Source organism: Plodia interpunctella, chromosome 14 (genome assembly GCF_027563975.2).
Source record: "Plodia interpunctella isolate USDA-ARS_2022_Savannah chromosome 14, ilPloInte3.2, whole genome shotgun sequence".
NCBI lineage: Eukaryota > Metazoa > Arthropoda > Insecta > Lepidoptera > Pyralidae > Plodia > Plodia interpunctella.
The window spans coordinates 3,314,215-3,339,162 of record NC_071307.1 but is presented as its reverse complement, the minus strand read 5'-3'; the positions used below and the strand labels follow the sequence as shown (position 1 = coordinate 3,339,162).

The 24,948-nt window shown below is 34.7% G+C and overlaps 1 protein-coding gene across 1 annotated transcript; it reads right to left on the bottom strand.

The window, feature by feature from the left end:
* Positions 1–528: 528 nt before the first annotated feature.
* On the bottom strand, positions 529–1,566 carry LOC128675523 (enhancer of split mbeta protein-like). The gene has a single exon (XM_053754984.2). It carries the CDS (start codon positions 1,491–1,493, stop codon positions 894–896), a length of 600 nt encoding a protein of 199 aa, XP_053610959.1. The 5' UTR covers positions 1,494–1,566; the 3' UTR covers positions 529–893.
* Positions 1,567–24,948: the final 23,382 nt, after the last annotated feature.

Here is a 24,948-nt window from a genome sequence, read left to right as displayed (position 1 = left end):
ACCAATTAAGTGGTATGACTAATTATAACATGTTAATTATGAAACCTACGTCGAACAGGATGTGACATGTCAATCCTGTGGAGTAGGAAAGTTACTCAAGCTAGGTTTATCATTTAATCTGCGCAGGCGCCACATGATTGGAAAACTACGACTACCCTCTGATCGTGTTTATCAACATTTGTCCAGTGGCTCAGTCACATGACTGGTTGTTTACAATTATTACTTTTAGTTCGATTTGAATTGGATTATGCAAGACCGTATTGTCTTACAACCTCATACTGGATGAATGTGATGGTTAAAAGACTTTATGTAGAACATAATTTGTGTTATTTATTTCTCAGTTTTTGTGTAGTTAACTTTGAAATTGATCTTGTTATTGCAATTGAAATTTTGTTCAGTTATAAATTGAAAAATATATATTTTTATACATTTAATCTTTACCTAACTTTTTAATATAATGTGTAATATCTTGTACTTATATTGAATTGTGTGCAAGGGGGCATGGATTGTAGGAATGAAATGCAGAAATAGATTAAAATAATATTTTTTTATTAACTTATTCTTTCTTTTCTTGTTCACGATTTTGTGAAATCTTTTTAACGATAAAAATATAACAATACGACCTCAGGAAGGCTCGATACAACATCTCTTATACAATAATATTTACTCTTTAATATCACAATAGACTTATAGGCTATTTTATTAAAGCTTTGAAGTTGAACTTACGAGCTAGATTTCCCTAAACTAGTTAAATTGTGAGATCTAGAGTTGTCGGCAACGTTTCACATGAACAACACTAAACTTGTGGCGGACACAGGGCGCTGGCGACTCCGATCGGTGCTGGAACAGATGTGACCGCGGAGCCGGTCCTGCCAAGATGGGGTTCCGGCTCCTTACCACGGCCTCCACACCTTGCTGTAGCTGGTGCTGCAGTCCAGGGGCGTGGCTGTGTGCATGTGCACTGGGGATGCTGGCGGAGAGGGCGACACGTAGCCAGATGATGAGGAGGCAGTGGACGGCGCGGGGCTGGGCGGACTCGCTGGTGGTGTGTCAGAGCCGGCCGCCGCGCGCTGCATGTCATTCAGTCTGTGTCCGAGGTGGGTCATCAACTGAGTCCCCAACCTCACATCAACTCCAGGGATGGATGCCAGGCAACGGGACACTTCGTTGGCGGCGTGGGTGAATCCAGCTCGGAAGCGGTCGGCGTCCACTGTCGGGTTAAGAGACAGGCGACGCTGGCGGCGAAGTTTGTGTAAGTGGCGAACGGTCAATTCCAAAATATCTGCCTTCTCCAACTTGGCGACGTTCTCTCCTTCTGATTGCAGGGCGCTGACCATTAGCTCCTTGAGTTCGTCGAGGCAGCGATTGATGCGAGCGCGCCTCTTGCGCTCGAGCATCGGCTTCATCACTTTGCGATATTGGTAAGTACGCGAGACGGGTTGCGGGCCGTCGTCTGCGAGCGAATACGCGATCTCGTAAGACATGTTGGACATTTGTGTGGGGAGTGAGTGAGCGTGCGTTAGCGCTGAGCGTTGAACGCGGAATGCGGTGTGGACGGCTGGCGGGGGCTTATATAGGGATCCTCGGGCGCGCGATCGTGGGAACGCACGGAGCTGTCGAGTTCCCACACGCGCCACCTGTGCGAGGCAGCTGCCGCCGGGGCGCGGGGGGACACGCGCCGCCACCGCGCGTGCGCGCCGTAAACAATCGCTGGCGCGGGCGCACCGCACGTCGCATACCCACACCAGTAATTGCCGATCTACTTGCTTGCTACCGATCACTTAGCTCATGACCTTAGATTTCTGTTAGATGACATTTCAGCAATAAGTGAGCGCTTGACACTCTCAAGTTAAGATCAGAGCGAACTCCACTTACTATAGGCAGGATTGTGTAGGTGCAGACAGTATCTTATGTAAATTAACTATATCGTATTATGGATGATACTACATTGATATAAAAACCGTACACATAAATGTAAAAAATAAAAAAAAAACCAATTACTTAATTTTTTGGGATTCGTAGACCGTCGTCGTAGCACTTTCGTAGCATGTTGCTACGCGGAAAAATATAGTTCACATTAACAGTTACATGTTCCTATCATTAATATATTTGGTTGGTTGGTTTTGGTTATATCGTTTATTATATCATACCAAAATGAAATGAGAGTTTTAAAATAGATTTTTGTTCGTCACGATGAACTCTCAAACTTTGTAGTTTAAGAATTAAAGTAAAATTTTTAATTTGAATTAACGCTTGCCGTAGCTACTGGGCCGGTGATCAATCAAGCCACTTTCAATACCTACCTCAATTATAATCCGATAGAGCTGGCTACTGTTGCCATTCGCCGTTCATTTCATTCATTCAATACACATTATTTGTATAATTATTGACGTTCATTGTTTCGCCCCAAATATGCTTGTTTAATGACACGGAGAAATCAAGTAAAAGTCAGTGATTCGATGTTATTTTCATCGATGTTGTTATAACTTCTCGGTTAATACTACTATATAATCATGTAATTTTTTTGTTGTTTTTTTTTTTTCATTATCTTATCAAATATTCTATCTCATTCAAATATTCTTATTTATCTATAGTACTTCCGTATGTGTTGGCCATATACAATGACAAAATGTTCCCTTGATATTTTTTTATCTAATTGCGATACAGCGAAGAAACGCTTGTGTATTAGAAGAGCATTGCTACATATATCATATATTAATTTCTGTTTTTATGTATGTTATTGTTATATTTTTGCTCAAAATTTATATCGCATTCACTTTTGTACTGTTGACGCGAAATGACGAACAGCACATATGAAAAATAAAGATAAGTTTCTGCAACCGGTCTTGAACATTATTCGCTTACGGTAACGTGCGTGCGCGGGCGCCGGATAATGTCACGATATTTATATGTAAATGTTGTTGGTTGGTTAGAACGTAACTTCAACGAACGAATTGAAATTCACAAAATACAATTTAAAATAAATACAAAGGATAACTTATACAAAAAGCAAATTAATTCAGATTAGCTTTTAAATAATAAAAAAACCCTAAAAATAAGCTCTAAGTAACAATAAACTATAACTGTACTATCAACTCTTTGTGGACAATCTTAGATTTCTTTTGCAAAATTATAGTGTCATAGTGTTGTCAGTTACTTTTCGTAACACGTTTTCGTCCTCAGACTTGATTGATTGCTCGTGTGATGAAAGTGAAAGGGTTATTAATATTGATTTATAAATTAGCAACTTTAAGTAGCTTAAAAGATGTTGTTTGGAGAATTTGACGTAAACTTAAAAACCACCGAACAATTCACACAATTTCTTTTCTCCAATGTACGCAGCAGGCAAAACTTTTCATTCATGTAACAGTATTTGTGTGTAAATAAATAACTTGTTTACTCGTAGGATATAGCTTATAATTTGGGTGTGTCAAAGTAAATAAGTACCTACGTAAACAGCGTTCGTGGTACTACAAGCTGCGTAGGAGTGGTCACCCACGCGCGCCGTGCCTCGAGAAATTGTCATGTCTCATCGGCTTCGTTTATTGGAGCCCATACCTCGGAGTTGTCGAGAGTACAGGAATGAATTACTTACTTATTAAAAATAGAAATTTAAAGTTTCTTTCCAGATTTTCTACTTTGGGTCGTTTCGCCAAGAATTAGGCGATGATTTAACAATAGAGCATTATAATAAAATTTATGTTTAATTTTGCTAAGGACTTTATATATATATAAGCTAGGTCTTGGATTTAATTGAGTTTTTTTTTAATAAAAGTTAATTATATAATTAATACAACGCTTATATATATCACTACGTTTATTTTTTGAATAATGTTAGTTTCGGTGTTCAAATTCTGTTCTTTCACTATTTTATTCTCCGAAAACATCGAAATATCGTCAATTTATTGTTATTGGTCACTTCTCGTTTTAGCCGGTAAGGGTCGCGTTCGTGGGAACTTGGACGTTCGAATTTAAACTGTTGTTTATTAACTGGATACGATGATTTTACTCATTCTGGCACTGTCTTCGGGTATATACAATTTCATTAAATATAAGCTTACTTTGCCCTATTTAGTGAACTGTTTACTAAAATGTAACATTATGTTTCATTAATTATATCATCTCCGACGCAGTCCCCCGCTGTACAAAGGCCTTCAGTTATTTACGAGTACTATAGATATCAGCCTTATATATCTTCAGAATTTTGTCTTTCATGACTTTGTGTTACGCTACACATCGAGACGAGCATTATAAAGACTATATATGAAGAAATATGGTATGTACTATTAGTAATGATCATAAACGTTAGTGTTTTGTTTGTTAACTATTCATATTACTATAAACTAAATTTGACTTCCAAGCCCAAATGTTTATTTTTTCATTGGTCTTTTAACATGTACACGGTGTAATTATTTTTCGATAGGTAATGAATATTTAGACTTCCTTACAGCCCTCGCCAGCATACAAGAAGTAACATTATTCTAATTCACAATGTACTTATAATTTAATAAGTAACGATGTTGCGTTGTTCTGTGGTTTTCCCGTGCGCCAGAATATTTTGCGTTGCCAGTTTTAGGCTATTGTTGTTCAATGACATGACAAATGGGAATGCGTAAATATGATTAGAGTTAATGAAAAAATCTTGAAAGACTGTACTTTCCGTAGAAAGTACTTATGATATACGTAATCATTTATATAGTTATGTCCATGCCATAACTAACTATAATGTGTTCAAATTTTGAAATGAAAAGAACAACATTTCCCTAACCGAATATAATAATACAATTAGAAATATTGTATAAAATGCTACACAGTTGTGTAAGCGCAAGTCATCAGTAATGGGCGCTATAAAAATTCCACTGCCCTAATGTGTGGTGGAGCGGAAAAATGACAATTAGTCACTAATCGTATCGACGAAACAATAAAATATAATATTCATAGGACAGTATCGCTTTCGAGGTGTGTGGTTCCGCCGTAGAATAGAAGCACTTCATTTTTGTGAATGTCGGACGAAGCGCTCAAGGGAGGCCTTGGCAATTTATCTTAATTTCGCTATTTCATTTCCATTTTCGGGAAACTCAGTCAATTGCTTTGCTCTTTAGGTACATGTAAATATAGGTAGCTAAACCTACCAACTTATATTTTTGTTTAAGAGGAGATCACAGAATGTTATTGCCCACATATGTCATTCCGATCCTATCATATTTCCAAAGCAACATTTTTGTATTATATAAGTAGTGGAAAAATATTTAGTATACTAAAAACTATACTGAGACATTATAAAGTATGAAGCGTCTGATCTGTGATATATCTAATTTGTTGTAGAAATTATGTCAAGCGGCACGCGTTTGTTGACAAGGCCGGTCGCACAAGTTAACGTCAAGTTATAAGACTACACGAAAATATTCTTAGTGTGTTGCTTATAGAAGTACCATTTCTGTGATTTTGTCACATATTTTCGCTTCTTCATAAAAAACTTAAATAAATTATTTTTTGTATTCTTTCTTGAAATAAAGATATAATTTAGAAAAATCGTTTCAAAATTTAACAATGTAAGAGCTTTTGACGTCCTTCACCAGTAATGGAAGGATTTTAGATACCAGAATATAAAAAGAAAATAATTTAACCAAATTGAATGGTAACATAATATTAAATAGTTTGGTAGATGTGATACCTATATAACGAAAAACATTTTAGTATTACATTGCACCTAAGTAAATTAGATACTATGAATTTATAGGAGTGTCAGGAGTGTTAACACTATGGTTATATAAAATGTTGAAAGATGAGTCACAAACTTATTCATCAGAAATCGTGTGTTGTGTATTTTATTGAAAGATACGACGATTCCACTTTACGGTTGCAATGAATAAGCATTTATTCATAAATGAGTAACATAAGGATTGAGAATTTATTTCACAATAAAAAATAAAACTTAAAATGGTTTTGAATTACGCTATGCTATGAATAAAATTATTTGTAACACAGTATATCTAACTACATAGATTTAGGATGTTCGTCTGCCTTTATCATTCCCACGTGATCTCAATTTCTTGTAAAAGAAAAACAATTAATTTGGAAGATTTGGCTGTTATTGTAGGACCGGCTGCCGTTGGCTGCTGATGCTGTTGTTGGCTGTCAGGAAGGGTCCGAGATCCAGCCGTCAATGCTTTTTATCGCCTTGTACATCCAAAAGAGGATAAGCAATGGTTCTATTCCACATGCCTTAATTTAGGACTTAAAATTGTGAAAAAGTAATGACGAAAACAAACTACCTACTCGGTAACGTAACTACTCCATTACACCATCGGTAACAAAGCTATACCATAACCCTTTGCTTTGTTTAGATCATAGTCCGACATACAGTTTGGTGTAACTATATAGTTCATACCTTGTATCTCAACCTACCGCAGCTAATGCCTTTCAAAATGCTGTTTGGAAAGTTTAGCCAAGTTATGATGTTTGCCATTAGCTGATTGCTTGTGGTGGCTGCACTAACGGCCAGTTATTATATTAAGTGTTATTGTATTGGCTATTAGAAAAAAAAACATTCCATAAGGTAAACATATTAAGAGCAGAACGCAACAAAAATATAGCTTACAAGGATCATTGTGATATGTAAAAGTTTTTTTTACCTCTTCAGTCCCACTGCTGGGCAAAGGTCTCCACCAAGTCTTTCCAAGCCGTTCTATTCGATGTCAAATCCAACCATTCCTTATACAGACAAATAAAAATTCTTATTTACTCAAAACTCCATTCAGAATTATTGACATAGGTTCGAAACATACAGATAGATCCGGTATGATTTATTTAATTTTTTTCCCCTTTTGATGGCTTTTGCGGAAAACCAGCGTCGTGGTTACCACCATACTTTATGCTGAGTGAGCATAATTTTGGTACAATCTTAAATTTTATTTTTGGTTCAATGTTAAGTTGTATTACTGTAAGCCGGCCACTAGTGAACCGCGGATCCCAGGTTTCTCTTCTACTGGTGCCATATCAGTTTCTATACTAAATCTGACTCATGCATATAGTTTTCTTTAGTTGCTTCCGGTGAAGGAAGACATCGTGAGGAAACCAGCTTTCTAGTTGATGATTCATCAGATTATATGAGAAATGGAGAAGGCAATGGAATGATGAATGAGGAACGATCCATGAATATTGCACAGGAAGTCGTAGTGTGTGTTACATTCGAGGAATACGACTCAAAGATAGATTTAAATATTAGTTTTAATAGTAGCTGCCACACGAACTTAGTGGTAACTGAAAAAACAGCTTGATATAATTCTTTTACTATATAAATTTGCTCTGGACTTGCAATAAAAGCAACTATATTTTCGCTATTTTAGAAGTTTCGAGGTTTTCAAAGCAATTATTTTACTGATGTTTTTGTTTATTGTTTTGTCGCGTTTAAACTGCGTAGAAAAAAATTGAGTCGTCTAGGCAATTCGTTGTCCCGATTTCATTATATATGTAAGTACGTGATGAATGGAATATTTCGCTGGTCGCGTTCTAGATCTCCTTGGAATATTTACAATTAATAATTCGAAAAAGAGTTTGCTAAATTTTCCTTTTCTTCATTAATGTAATGTGTCAACACATTTAAACTCTATTGGCTCTATCGACGTATTAATAACACATTCAGGTCATACGGCTTGTGGTCAGGGCTGTCGGAGTGAACTCTGATATTATTTTGCCATTGGAAATTATTTGTACATATAACATACCATATAATATAAACTAGTTTCTTCTGGAGGTCTATCTCTGTGTCAAATTTATTTAAAATCCAAATTTTATAAACATGTTGCAAATCTGTCCTTTTTGTAATGTTAATTAATATGGATGATCGCTTCTGTGGTATTTTTTAGGTACTGGATAGCCTATTGTTTCCGCATAAATATCTTCAAAATCTACTGTCATCCGATCGGTGGTACCAGTTAATTATTTGTTCAAATACACTTTAATACAAACACTTCAGTTTTATTATGAATAGAATGGATAAGGATTTAATTAGCGTATTCATATTAATGCATTACCAATAGGTATACCAATACCTCTCTCTCTTTCTTTCATTCTTGCATATTTTACGTTTCATTCATGGTTGTGAAGCCTCGAAGGCCACTTGGCTTCGCGTAAAAATGAAACCTATCTATTTTAAAGATTCGATTTTACTAATGATTGCCTGACGTCATAATTTTAGTTGCATGTGCAGTATTAGGTACATACAAATTAAAACTGTACAGTGATATGACGTAAATATTATCCCACATTGCGTCACTTTTATATTATTTAATGCATAAAATGTATCTTGTATGTTACTACTAGTAAATTATGAATGATGAAATCTTTTTTAATTTTTAATATTAATAAACAGTGACTAAATATTTACAAAGAAATGAACGGGCAACCCTGAACGATGCACTCATATAATAATAGGAATTTTCCTATTTATAATCACATTGTGTCGTAAACAAGCGCACGCGCACGTAATCGTCCATTGATGCTATTTAAACTCGGCTATCAGCAAGATAACGTTCTTTATTTAGACCGCGGGTGACGTTACGTCGACTAATGTTGAATATGAATTTTTATTTTTTTATTTTTAATTACTTGTTTTTAACGAAGCTTGTTGTGGATGTATTGTATAAGTAAAATTAATTTTGTGAACACAAATTGACTTGTTATAAATAAATAAATATATAATACGTCTAATATCTAAATAAATCCTATTACTTGTAACGAAATTTAAACTCTTAATCTTTTTTTTTACAAGATATATTTATATACATTTATCAAATAAATTGCCAGTCTTCTTCATGTGAACTCTCAGTCGTTTGAAAATACCTACTTCCCAAAATTGACACCATTGAAGCCTGTCCGTGTTATAAAAAGAAGTCACTGTCGCGGCTGTCTGTATGAACGCGTTAAACTCAAAAACAATGCCGTTGCCTGTTAGTTACTCTTCAATGTCTATACTTTTTTATTTTATTGTGTGATATAAACAAATAAACTGCCATACGGATTTTTCTACGGTTTACACCAATAGACTATACATGTATGATTCCTTAGAAAGGTTTGAGTCTATAATTTATTGTGGTTTATCCAAGCGAAGCCTAGTAAATAAATTTGTAGTCTTAAGCTAAATACGCACTTGTTAAATCAGAATGTTCAATCCAAACCAGGAACTAATCCTAGGTTTATAAAAATATTGATTATCTGTACCGGAACCGGATGATAACTGAATCGGTTCCGGTAATTATAAAATAGGCAATCTATGTAGGAAGATCAGAGGAAATATATGCATGATATATCCTGTATAATGAGGGCAACACTGAGGTTTATATAATATTTATATTTACGGTATCAAACCAACGTGATTAGTATTATTATATGATTCTAAATATTTATTTGAAATAGGATTTCGAACACAAAACATACAGGTTAGCCCGGGTCGCTCCCATTCGGCTTGATAATAATTCTAGAATCGAGCGGGAATTGAACCCGCGCCCCTGTCTATCCAAGCACTAAGAGCACTGTCCCGGGCGCAGGTTCAATTCCCGCTTGATTCCAGAATTTTTTCATCTCATTATTATTTTCAAAAATTAGTTAAAAAGCAAAAAAAAACATGTACGAGTATAACAAGTCCATTTAAATAGATAATAATTTCCTTACAAGAAAAAACTTTCTAAATTGTATGGGTTTAAAGTCTAATACATACTATAACGTATCAAATTTTAAAACCCGTTAAACCGTCCATATTCACACATACTTAAACAGCGGATTTTTTGCATATTTTTTGTGGTGTCAAAGTCCTTAAACCTATAGGTATTTACGATGAGTTAACTACGAAATTCTTGCTTGGAGAGGTCAAGAAGAGGTCATACGTAATGTACTAGAAGTATTAAAATATAAATAACATATATACATTATTACGTCAATAATAATTCGTACAAAAAACATGAATATTTTGACAGTCATTATCATGCACCTATTTACTTGTAAATTGGTTTTAGTTAATCATCAAATACTAATCGATTGTTATTTATCTGTGATGAGATCTAAACATACAAACAGTCTGATGTAATTGCGCGGAATAAATGATTAAATAATATATTGCTTTGTACAAGCGTAAAAATGTTAACTCAATTGCTGTAACGGATGTTAATATGCAACATATATTTTCAGTTCTGACATTTGCTGTAGTTGATTCTCTGGATATTAATCACAAATAAAAACACTGCCATTTGAGACGTTTAATGCCTCCACTATTAAATATGCAGTTAAATTACTTAATTAACCTATGATTAACAGCCAGTGACCCATTCGTTTGTGAAACCGACGCAATTTCCTGGAATCATTAGTATGTTGCATTTGTGATCTCTAACCGCACATTAATATGTATGGTCAACCAACCCATATCTATTGCACATTGCCGCTATTGCCGCCACATAGAGGAGAATCTAGGGTCATTTGACATGCAGTTGGCTGTGCTAGCCTGCCAAATGTCCAGAAAATCCTAGATATTTTGAAATTAGACATTATTAAAACCCTTGGGCAGGAATGAAACGAAATTATATAAGACCAGTTTCTATCAATTTCTGTGTATAAATTTATTTTAAAACCCCGACGCAAAATGAGGGGTGTTATAAGTTTGACCGCTCTGTCTGTCTGTGTATGTGGCACCGTAGGTCATCGATGGGTGAACCGATTCGTATGCTACTTTATATGCGTTGGTTCTTCGATGTGTTTGATCATAATTGGTTCAGCCGTTCAAAAGTTGTAGCGAAATAAATATTGAAAGTCAGTGGTTTTTTAATTTGTCTACCAAATAAACTTGTTGAGTCAGATCATAAGTCAATGGGGGTGTCTAGATGTCTCATTTATAATTGTTGTACACACATACTCATAGTCTGATGACCAGAAAGTGGGTGATTAGGATTCGATTCGACCGGCGCCCATTCGTAAGACTTGTAGAATAATTTGCATATTAATGTGTACTTATGAAATGTGAATCATTATACATTATGATTCAGCCCATTTTCTTTAAAGCACTTATAGAGTGTCAACCGCATGTCTACTTACCCTAATTAGTAATGAGATGACTCAGATGTATACAGCAACACTGTCAACGAACTATATTTTATAATTTTTAAGTGCAAATAGTGAAGCTAAGAATGAAATGAACCTTAAAACATGAGGAAGCAACATCAGTTCTCCCTAACAAAACCCGTTCACAAGCTAATGGGTCTTTCCTTGCAAGGCACGACGGTATCAGAAGCCTTACGTCTAACCCTACATTGCTACATTGTATTGCAATGCACGCTGCTTTACACGTGCGCGTGTACGCACTTGTTAATGTTCGATACTAAGTGGTTTGTCAAACGTGGTGGTGGTCAAACATCTATATACTAAGTGGTTTACTTTATGTTGATTGTTATTATATAAATCATAGTTAAATTGCATAAATACACGAAGAAGCGTAGTCACCTGACTTTTGACAGTTCAATAACATTCCAAGTAACAAAACTCATTCAGAACTCTTTCAGAACTCGCCACTTATCGTAATCACTGTCACCGAACTCGGGCACATGTCGACGCGAATGCGTGAACATAGCGTAATTCGTATGAGTGCTTTTATTTACTGCAATTAAAAACCAGCAATGTATACCGAATCCTCCACAGTGTGGAGCCGGCATAATGCATTGCATGTAAACCATAAAACTGTAAACATACATTTATTTATTAATTTGCGACAATAATTGTCGTATAATACAGTAACAGATGTTATTTGTATCTTTATTATATTATACATATTATTCCCGTGTTAAACCTACTTATGGCAACATTGTAAATGATGGAAGAGATCTTCGTGATCATTCGTTAACTAATTAACCTTCATCACTATCATACAAACATTTATGTCCAATAACAATGCTTTAACCAGCTTACTTTGTATGCTATAATAATCTACTTAATAATATTCTATCATAATAAAATTTTATTTCGACATTGGATGTTTAACACATTTCTTATTGAGTTGAAGAAGAAGCGGCACATTTGGAAAATTTCAAAGACTTTGTATATCATTATGGGTTTCAACAATTCTAAGTAACTTATCTAACAGGTATATATAAAATGTTATTTGTCACCATTGACATTAACAGTTTTATATAACGTAATCGGTATCTCTATTTTCTATTCTATTTTTTAGGAAAGGTCACAATGCTCACAATCATCATGACGAAGCCAGAAAAAATTGCAGAGTTATACACAGTTTGTATTACAGGTAAATATTTAAAAAAGGTAAGCAATCTTGACATGTCTTTTTATTGAATTAATATATAAATCATTAATTAATTTATTTATATATCATGAAATCATTCTAATTCAATAAACAGAAAATTATTAATTTCTTATGTTTCGCTCGGGTAAAACCATAATAAATTATATACGGAAACCTTCCTATATCTTGAAAAAAAAATAGCATTAAAATCTATTGCGTAGTTTTAAATATCTAAGCGTACATAGGGACAGACAGCGGGAAGCGACTGTTTTATTGTCTCGATAACGACTAGGCTATATTGGTTCTTAAAGTATACCTATAAAGACATACATTGTGTGCCAACTTTAATGTAACTACCTACATAAATGATGTCAATGCAGTTGTGTAACAGTCTAGTCCGACAATATTTATGGTTTATTCTATGAGAACGGAGAAGCGTTTAAAAAGTCATTGCACATAAAAAGTTATGATGATTAGAGTTACGAGGCGATAACGGAGGGATTTCTAGCAAATAGTAGACTTGCGTCATTATGGGCAATTTCCTTGGTAAATCGTCGTCTTATGGTTAGCGATTCAGATTAGTTTGTAAGCTACTGTGCTATTGCCTCACTCTTTTATATCAGCATTAATTTAAAATGTATTACAAGTAGTAGTCTCCTTTATTGGTTATGAACGGTGTACTTACATTGTTATATTACTGATAAAAAATTATACATAAATTTATATTTAAAAAATGGTAAGCCCGTCTGGCACCATAGGGACCAACACTGTTTAAATGAGTTTCTTTCGGCATTTCTTCTCAGCAGTGGTCGTTGCGAAATGCTTGTAGTTTGTAGCTTTGGTAAACATCATTTAATTTAGAATATGACGTGAAAAAGTGCCTGTGAAGGTCTAATTTCTGAATAAATGATTTGATTTTGATTTTGATTTTGAACGGCCCATCCCAGCTTGCCTTGGGTAAAAACATAATAAATTATACACGTAACCTTCCTAGGGAATCTGTGAAATATTATACTATCTATCTATGAAAACCGTACAAAAGTTCATTCGGTATTTTCAGAGTTTATTGCGTTCATACAGGCAGACGCGACATGACTACTTCTTTTTACAATTATGTAAGTTGTACAATATTGTAAGCACCTAAATGCACCACAAGTTGAAAGAAGAGTTGTACCGTGGAGCTGAGCTGCAACAAATTTTGTTCTGTATTTGGTTTTCAAGGGAAACTTTGAAGCTAGTTTAAAATACAATTTCCTATTCAGACGTAGTTTTGAGATACAACAACCGCCATATTATATTATTTTAGCTATAACATGTCCCACTGCTGGGCAAAAGCCTCATATTATAATAGGTACATTATATAAATACCGTTTGCTGAAAATCCTCTTATATAATGTAGGACTATACTTTTGCTTCTTTAGATTACGAAATGTTTACTTGCTTATGATAAGTATTTTCCTTCACCGGAAGTACATAATACATTTCTATTATTTCCGGTAAGGGAATCCAATTTATCTAATCATACATGTGACTAGATTAGTATATGTTATTTAATTGCAAAACCTTCATGTGTGAGTTTTCATGGAAACAACAGAGAATTAACTCGTCATAACTTAGTAAAGGAAAATGTATATACGAATGAATATAAAAAACTTTAGTCAACGGTCTTTTCTGAAGAACCAATCATCATGTCATCAAAGAAACTCCAAGAAATACCAAATCACAGCCGTACTATTCTTCAAACTAATTTGCACGTTGTGAAATGTGTTTCCTCGGATGGCGAAACCTTGTTTACTGGCTGCGTGTGACGTGTCAATCCGTGTACGTGCCGCGCTTGCCGTAGTGGCGTGACTCATGCCACCATGTCACCATATCTCACTACGTCAGCCTCTAAATAAATAATGTATGGAACAGTCACCTTATAAATGGAGTGTTCTCGAAATATACTAAACTACAAATAATTTAAGCTATGTATATAATGTTGCAAGTTGCAATTAGAACGGTCGACTAGATGAAGAAGAAGTCAAATAATCAGATTGGATTTGAGGATCTAAAACATTTTGAGGCAAAGTTCAAAGTTCAGAAGTTCAAAGGCTGCGTCTAGCTATTAGTCAGGTTGTATTGAACTTTACGAATTTCGATGATATGCCAAACTTTTAATAATGCTCAGTGTTATATATTTTTTGGAATCGACGGTCGGTAAAGATTACTACTTGCATCGTTTCTTATTTTCCCTTATCTACACTCAGTACTTTATCATTTTTTCTATATACCTACCATACTCTTGTCTTGTATTCTCATTATTCTGCACATCAGGTGACCTAGCGCGTGCGCATTGCCCTCAATGCGAGCATGGTAATGTGTGCCGTGAACTTTGATCCAATTCAAATGTGAATTGCTATGCTATGACGTTGTTCACTTGTTAACAACAAGGAATTGCTAATGCCTGATTTTGCATGACAAGTGGCATGTGGACTTGTTTTAATGGACACACTAGTTTTCGTCGAAGTCTGTGCTTGTTTTTACTTTCGAATATATTTCTTAATAAGTAGTTGTTCTTTTAACGAATTATCTTTTACAAAATTTGACGTCGATTCGACTTCGTGAAAACTGGTAGTTATTTGTTCCATGAGAGACTTATATAGAGAGAATATTCTCAATATTATGTTTGGATTGACATGATCAAAGTTGTTCAGGAAAATTTCTTGAACCTCACATATTTTATGCAGATTGTAATGGTCTTTGCATTTTGTTTGCTTTGTTTTGTTCTCATACTTAATTCCATCCAATGTAATATTTAAATGTAATATCAAATATCCATTGACATCAGGATTTCCCGAGGTCGCTATGGCTAAGGCCTTCACAGAATCCATACTAATGACGTGATCTTCGTGGTATCCAGGATTCCGGATATGATGACGTAGAACTGTGATTACGACGGGGCCGGGGGCGAATCGACCAGGGAAACCAGTCTCGCCATGACGAGGTAATCTAACCTCTAATAATAAAGGTGACGTGGCGCGCGCGGCTCCGATAAAGCGGCGTGACGTAATAGTCCCCGTGTCGACGCTTCATTTGGGTAAATCCCATTTGTTATCATCTATTATATGGTACGTGCCGGATTATATATATTACCTTAATACGATAACGAGAGTAGTTGTGCAAATATTATTATGAAAACAAAAAAAATACGTTAATGACATTATTAATAGTATGAACGAAGGACGTGTAAACTTACCGTTACTTTGACGATTTGGTAAAACTTTTATTTATTTAGGTTTTTGTTGTCGGAATTTACATTTGTCACCTGGTTGCTTTTAGTATCTAATCTGCTGTGAAATGTTTACTCCGGATGATGTTCTGAAGATTTAACATCTCAAACCCGCTACTATGTACTGACATTCAATCTTATGGTCATTTGTGTTCATTTGGCGTTCAGCAAATATTGTTAAAGCTGTCGTTGATGCCTTTCCTTGGAAGCGATGTTTGTTCGGCGGCGTCGTCCAAAGGCCACATGTGCGGCTATACGCTGGCGCCGCATTTTGCCACTCTCGCCAAATATTTATGCCAACCACTCTTGCCAGACTAATGAGTAACATGTGCGCGCCATTTTTTCCCAAATATCATTTTTTGCCCAACCAAAGAGCAAGTCGAGCTTGCGAAAAAAGTCTCCAATAAAAATCAATGTTTACGCAATAAACTAACTGTTATGTCTAACTGTTTTAATGGTTATGGTTAGTAATAAAATATTTATTATATGCAACGCAGCGGCATCTTTCAAGTGTTAACTAAAAACACAGACAATGCAACCGTGACAAGACAAAGCGTTGCACGTGTACATTGGAATTCCTCAAAAACTGAAACTTTGACAATGGTCTATTGAGCAGGTCCTACAGAAATGTCGTGAGTAAACAATAGGAAGATTATTTGAGACAGAGACGGCCCCGGGGGTCGGCAAGACGACAATGTCGGCGCCAAGTTTTTGCCACGCCACTTGTCGAGATTAGACGGTAAGAGGTGTCGGTACAAACGATGTGAAAGGTCTGGCTTTTGTAAACCTCGAGTGCCAGGGGACAGGGTACTTGAGAGCAACTGCCAATAACGCTGTCCAAAAATGGTAATGCCTTCCATGTTACCTTACGGCTCGGCTCCTTTCGATCTGTTTGCTCGCTCTACATGGGCATAATTGCAATCGGATTCGTAGATAAGGTTGTTGTAATTTATTAAAATTTTGCTATATGTTCGGCCGTGTAAATTATTGATCTGGTTCTTAGCATAATTCCAATATTTATGTACTCCTCAACTGTGCTGATTTTAGAGATGACCGAAAGGGAACAAAGTGGATTGGTACTCTTTTTTGCAATTCAAAATGCATCAATCCTCAAGTCGGATCCGTGTTATAATTGCAAAGTATAATAGAAGTAATCATATTTCTTACAAAACGTAATTCCTTTCTTCCTTTCATCATTGTAATCAGTATAACGGGCTACCAGACTCGTTGCGAATCAATAATTTCACATTGTTACGCACAGAGGCGCATGATTTGCAAGCTACTCCAACAGGATTTATTTTCTGCTAAAATTCACGTGTTTTGGGATTTCCATTCCAGCATTTAGCTGTATTCAAATAACGTCGGCCGACTTTACAAAAATTTGAATGTATCCGTTTGTTCGTGGATTTGTAAGCTTCTTTATAGTTCGTGCCGCCTACACGAGCCTCCTTCTCGGAAGGTAAAACTGCCAAACCCTTCTCTGACAAGTGCCGATACATCCACGTGCTAAATCCGACAAAGGCTTTAAAAGCCCGCTTCTCATTATTGTGAAGGACGCCAAAAATAATAAAATTTTGGTAACCACTCGATGCTTTAACTTGAATAGACGTTTACGATTTCAAAAGTCATATTTTATTACGGACTGTATTTTATGGGTGATTTTAATTTTACAACGTTTGAGTTTTACAACCGCTTTTGGGGACACCGCGATTTTATGGTGGTTTGGTAATTATCGACAATCTTTGACAAGAATGGTGTTAATGCAACGGTCCGGATGCTTTTAGCGGGGTCTATGGTTTTTTATTTATAACATGACATGAAATGCAATCGTATTTTGCAACTCTTCAATAGTTGCGTATATAGTCTATGGCTATGTTTTCTGAAATTTGATTTATTACATTTTGATTTTGAACTGATAAATTGCCTTATATAATTCATTTCTGATCTAGAATATACAAATGATTACCTAATAAAAAAATATTAGTCAAATCAAAATAGTATTTGGAATTGATAGTTACATAGGTAATAATGTAGTCACTACATCCACTACAACGCCTATAGTAGAAAAAGAGTCGGATTGATTATTACGATAAAGTAATTTATTTCATTAAAAATAATGTATATAATATCTATATCATCATCGGAAACTTGTATTGAACGAGTAATCGTGACGCAATGGAAGTGACCGGTAGTCATTAAAGAGATTTTGAGATTAGCTTCGAATAGGTTTGTTCCTTTTGTTTCTTTACTTATATTTCCAAAAATATTAATAACGATATTTTTTTTAACTTATGCCGTGTTATTTATACTTCACAATAAATATAAAAAAACGTAATATAAATCTCATGTATGTAAATTACAACATAATAATACCCCTGGTGTTGCACCTTAATTTGCTTGACACCTTCCACCACCTTCCGTCAGCTGGAACGCATATCTGTCCCTCAATCTGTTAAATCGTTAGGATCCGCAACGCTTGTGATATCACTGGTTACATGTGTGATATCTATTTGTGGGTATCAAAGTGAAGACGTGAAGTATTGAGATACCTGGAAGCCGTCTAAATTGTCTGGTAAGAAGAAGGCGCACAAAAGAAAAAATCAATATGGAAAATAGCAATATAATTGGACAAGAATGTGCACAGCTTATCTTTCCGTCCATTGAAGTTAGAAATTACTAATAAAACGTTTTTATTTTTTTATTATTAGTAAAAAGTACAGAAAAAGATAAAAAAAAGGGATAAAAAGGCTAAGTATCAACGGGAACGGACCATTTTGTACCAGCGGCGAGAATAGCGGTCGTGTCTATATGATTAAATTGAAATAATACCACCTCATAAAGAAGAAGATAACCGGCCAGTATTAATCAGAGAACACCCGCGCACTTCGGCGTTCACTATTCCAATTTTGAATTATGTTTTGTTTACTTGCGACAATTAAAATTATTGATTTTTAAAATGATGTAGGTATGTAATTTCTGAACACAAGTTGTAGATTCCGTCTAAATTTTGAATTTTCACAATGCTTGTCTAAAATCAGTTCCATAGTTTCACAAATTTCCTGCGCATTTTCCTATAATAGTCATCCTATAATAGTTAGTCGACTTTGACAAACTCGTTGTTACGGGTTTATGCGAAGGAAATTATGGAACTGATTTTAGACTTGCATATAACGGAGATGTTTCTGTTGATAAATGTATACTGACACATCTCCGTTATAGAAATAAAATAAACAGTAAATTGGCCAATAATTCTGATCAGAAATAGTCTGAAGGTTCTCTGAATTCCGATCTGCATGTCTCACCGCCCAGCAATTACTTGCCGATACGATCGATACACGAACATCAACGAAATACGACCGGCTACCGTGCTCCGAGGCACTGGCGATAATAACATGTTAACCACTTATAAATTCAAAGTAGGATCCTCAATGACACACTGCCGGATCTAGCATTACAAGCGTCCTGGGTATTTTTTACGGGGGCGCCCCCTATTTGAAGGCAGTTGTGTAGGGTGTTTAGGAACTAAAAAATATTATATAATAAACGGACAACACTCGATGGTCTACACTAAGCAATAAGCTTGTATCGCAGATGTCAACACAGAATCTGAGATTTTAAGTATATAATTATTTCGTGTCAGATATAGACGACTTTGATATAATTTGACATAAGTGTTAGAAATTAACACACACGAAAAACAGAAGAAAAACTATAAATAGTTGCCCGCACTGAGAATCGACCACAGGATCTTCAGCTGACGGCCATAGAGACCACTACGCTAGGACGCTCGTCCGAACAACGAGGTAAAATGAATTTATTTCTTTTATTTATATTCGCATTATCTAACAGGGGCTTCGGTTACATTTGCGCGCAGTTTCTTCTATTTGTTAGTATGGGGAGGCTGTCTGCTGTGCCACTTAAAATAAGGTTCATTTTCAAACATGAGGCGCCCCATTATTTCCAGCCCCTTAGGCGGTCAGCCTACCGCCGGTACTGAATGACACCAACCCAGCAATTAACCACATACTCTTAGTTGACCAGTTATGGCTACTGTGAAATATTCATAATAACCACTCTCCTAAGGAATTCAGGCATCTACACACCTCCAGTCAGACACATTAATTTTTATGTTGTCGTCTCTATATGTACTTTCAACATGACATTTCCGGTATATTTTTCCTTTTAATTATTACCAATGAATAATAACATTATTGTAAATTCTTTCATTGTAAATTTTCATTGCACAGTTGATATTTGCAAAAATGAATTGTACATCGAATTTCTTTACAAATAGCCAACCTATAAAATTTAATCAATATAAATGTTATAAGAATAAATATTTAAAACTTGTGGATTAATTCCATGAATTATTGGCAGCCACATCCTTATTATCTTGGAAAACCTTAGTCCAATAGGACATAAAATAATAAAAATAGTAATTATTATCCTGTAACTACTACGCGTTTATTTACACCGCAAACCACAGCGACCGACAGCACAGTGGTTTTTAGATAAAAAAACAAGACTCATGAATTTTAACAACTTTCCTGTTATGACGGTATTTCTCTAGTGTAGTTTATATAAAATACCAGCTCTTGCCCGCGGCTTCGTCCACGTTTATTTCATGTGGAATGAATGAAAAGGGAGTAACGAAATGTATTTTTGAAAATCACGATGTATTTTTAATTTTTTTTAATGTAGATATATCGTATTTTAGCATTACTTATATTTGTTATTATTATGTTACATAAGGGTAAATCCCTCTCTAAATAAATTTAACTTATGCCTGCAACTTCGTCCGTGCGTAACTTTATGGTTTCGTCTGCTCATGACATATTATTTTTAATATCTCGGGTTCTAAGCTATATATCGTGATTAAACCTATACCAATCAGATTTTAACTGAGACCATCCCCTACCGCATTAAATTCCATCCAGTAATTTTAGCGTGATGCGCGAACAAACATACAGACAAACAAAACAAAAATTGTTTTAGTTTCTGTTTCCTATAAAACATGTAGAGACATATCATGTGATGTCAACATGTTTCACTATAACACAAACTTTACGTTTTTTCGCTCGTCGTCGACCTCAAACATTTGACTGGCTAATTTATCGGATACCATAAAGCTTAGAGTCATAAATTCCCTAATTAATTCAACATTAAAACGTATTTATGACCAGTGCCAGTCTAAAAATTTTTGAGCTCAAATTACCTTAAAATGACCCATAAATCATGCAGTTATTATTACGTATTTAATTAGGTTACTTGCTCTATAATATATTACGATTAAGACACGGTAAACGAAAAATAAAATCCTTTAAAATATGTTTATTTAAACGAAGCTTGGCTTAATGAAATTTATATTGCGCATTTATAACGGAAACCATAATTTAAAATAGGTAAATAACATAGCAGCGTAATTTATTTGCTGTTTTCCTCCAGAAACTTAATGCTGCCACTCCATAGTTGCGTAAGATATGCAAGTGAAGCTTGTCTGTGTATGTAACTGTTTATAACAATCAACTATGCCTGCATAATTAGGAGACATTTTCTTTTTTCAGACTAGACAAAAAAACTAGACTTTACAGACCGACAAGGTCATTCACTTTCTCGTTTTGTAAAAATATTTTTCTTGTCAAATTTATTCAACATCAGCTACTCCTTCGCCAGACTAGATAAGAAATCCTTATCGATATGTATGTTTAAAATTTAGAGTAACCTAAACGCATTTCACATGCCGCATAAAACATAAATACGACAGTAATGGACGGGAGCCAATCAGCCCAAGCGTAATCACGATTACTAGTAATTTTCTTTGTACGTGAATTAGACTTATGCCCATGTATGTTATTGTTCATGGCGGCCCGTATTTTCAATTACTTATTATTCTTCTCATTTCCTCTTCGTGATAGAAAAATAGCGAAGGCTATAACACTTAATGAGATTAGTAATGTGACCCAAGTTTAGTTCAGAATAGTATAGGTTTTTTGTTTTGAGACATTAGCAACATACATATTTTTTTTGCACCACAAAGAATTTGCCGTGTTAAAACATAAAATATGTGTGGATTTATAATATAATTATTTTGGTAATCAAATGCAGTGAGTAGTTAAAATATAATATTTTTTAATTTATCGAGGCAATTTATAATATTTTTATTAGAGTATAATTACTGCAACCGGTGAACGTGATGAAATTTATTTTACTAATTAATTCGTTTGATGTTTACATAAGAACCAGGATCACAAAATAGAAGTGATATGGAATTGACAGTTCTGGGACATAGAATTTACGTTCAATTCATACAGTTTATATAATATATATTATATTCTACTTATAGCTATACTTCTTACAGCTAAAATACAGTTTTTTTATTGTTTCGGATTAAAAATGTATGCCATTATGATAGTATAAGATATTGTGATAATATCGAACGCAATATTTTAGTTATCTTCTAAATGATTTCTCTCGATTCTTTGCTCCACTTGAGTATTTTTTCTGCATTCATATTATTGTACACCGGAGTGGACGGTCCACTAAATGACTGGCTCGCGTTTAATTGATCCAAATTGGTTCTTTATGCTTTTATAAAACAATAATTATAAATATTTCCGGTTCTAATTTAGTGAGCTACGATTTACGACAAGATTGATACGGGTTTGTTCAATATAATTGAAGGCTTGATTATTTTCTGGACAATACGATATTTATGTCATTATCGTGAGATTGATAAGAGATTGAACGAGTTTGTAAATCATATAGTCAGCCTAAAGCCAATTATATATTATAATATATATATATATTGCATATTTAATTTTAATGACTTTTCAAGTTGTGATTTTATACTGATTTTTATTTATTTTATTATATTTTCATAGATTTTAATTTAATTATCTGGATTTTGCTTCCGATGTAGTCTAATATATTTTTACCATTTTGTGTAAATAATTTGTATATACCGCCGCAAAACTTAAATGCATTGTTTCATATAAAATACGCTTTGACAAATGTCTGTAATTTACATAATTTCCTGCTATTTAACGCGAACTTGTGAAGCATTTTCATAGTCCGTCATATAAAAGGACGATAATTTAGTTTTATTAAACAACGATATTAATTGTGTGCCTTTTCTGAATGAATATTATACCGTAATGAAACAACCGTTACTGGCTATAACCGTGCACAAAAAGTTTATTAAGAACATATCATGCATAATTGCAACAGTATATCTGTGGGAATGCACCGGTCATGAATGGGACATGCACTAGTAAGAGTTCGCGTATTCATGTGTACCCCTCACTAGTAACCAAAATTAACGATAATATGGAAGAAGTTTAAAAATTAACATTTATTTAAAAAGCACCTCAGGCCCATTATAATTTTTTAATGATAAACTCAGATAAAAGTTAAGTTACTTTTATTTATTCGATTTTGTTTTGTGGGATGATAACATGCTCTCCATTAAAATTTTCATAGTTAAAACTTGGCGTTAATAAGCTTGGCAGTTAAAACGATGTTATATACAGGCACATATATTATTACGTACTAAAACACAACTACTATCACTACAAATTTATTTTTGCGTAGCACCCACAGCCGGCAAAACATGTACGATTAACTTTTCTTTTAACAGCACATTGTAAATAATGTAAACTCATGTTTGCAAATAAAAAAAATTTGTCTTTATATTTGTTTTGTCATATAAAAGTAAAATCAGGTTTTATTATTAATTAAGAACCAGAGGTTCTTAAAAAAACATTAAAATTAGTGGAGTAGGCATCTGTATTCTCTTGATTTTGTGTTACAACTGAGATAATTGCGTAGCCGAGGCGCATTCTTGAATGAATAGTGCGATAATTATAGGAAAAACCTGAAGATACATTTTTTCAACATGCTACTACTTAATTGCGTGTCTCTCAGTCTTAGCTATAGCTACGTGTGCACTAACTTGAATATATATTTTTAAAGAACTTGTAAAAAGTGTTACGTAAAGTTTTGTGAAATTCAATTCTTCAAACCTAAAATTCAATGTCCATTCTTGACAGCCATCATAAAATATACATGTTTCAACAAAGGATTTGAATACTCAAACAAAAATCAATTAGTGTTCGGCTCACAAAAAAGTATCCCAAAACAATTAAGGAAAGTTAATCCCGAGTTAAATCCACGACGCGCGCCCTCCCACACGAAATGCATTTAAAAAAAGTTCGTCCACTAACTCTCGCGCATATCCCGCGTCTAACAGACACACACACACACGTAGGACGCCCATTAGTATGTGAGGCGAGGACGTTGCGCGTGCTCGCCACTCGCTCCACGGCTTCTTATTATTATTATTTATCGTTGAATAATGTGAATGGTAATGCCTGGTTGTTCACGATCCCGCATAACACCTGCCGTGTTTTCCCACAGTCGAGCTCGGCCTGACGGGCTGGAGGCGCGCGCGCAGGAAATGCTCGTAGAACGTGCATTGCACGCGCGCGACAAGGACAGCATGCTACGTGAGAGAGTATAGGAATCCCGGCCCACGCCGTAGCTCGTAGCGTCGTAGCAGAAAAAAAATGTGACTACGAAAAGGAAATTAATGACAGCGTTCGCTTTAACTCGTCAATGTTTTGAGTTAATTGAAATCCGCTGTCTCCGTGATTTGTAAACCTAACCCGACTTTAGAAGATAGCTTGCGTGGTCATAAATCAGTGGACGCGTAGCTTTTGACTTGTAAATCTTTGTAATTAATGTACTGTTGTTATGGAAATTAATGTATTCGAATTATGGTTAAGGATGATAGGTTTAGATATTTCACTTCAAATTAACACAAAATTACTATTGGTGACTGCATTATATTGTAGCACATAATATCGTACTATGCGCATTACATTTATTGTATTGACACTTCCAATGAACTCATTAAAATTGTAATGGATTCAATGTATAATTCCCTTCATTATAATGGCGGCGCCAAAGATGTGAGTAATTGATTTCAAGTTGTGTAATGATTTTCATTAGAAAATAATCATTAGTGATATAAAAATCCAGTTGTGACTGGTAGTTGGTATGCTAATGAAAAAGTATTTAATCATAGTTACTGTGTACATATTTCATAGAATTATGTATTATGAATCATTGACGCAGTTTATAGACTCGTTTCTCACTCTTGAAGCGCTGTTTAAAAAAACACGTACCAAATTTTCATAAATGTCCACATAGTAGAGGGACGTAGTGGAAGTGAGATTGAGTAAAAAAGGATACATTCAAACTACATACGAAATAGTACATGACGAAATTTTTTTTTTTATTTATTCAGTACAAAAATTACAGACATACATTTACGACAAATTACTGAACTGCGGAAACCTCATTGCCCAGTGGAACACATCATTGCCCAAATTAC

Excerpts from the sequence above, each read along its gene's own strand:
- LOC128675523 (XM_053754984.2), bottom strand. The coding sequence starts at position 1,493 with ATGTCCAACATGTCTTACGAGATCGCGTATTCGCTCGCAGACGACGGC.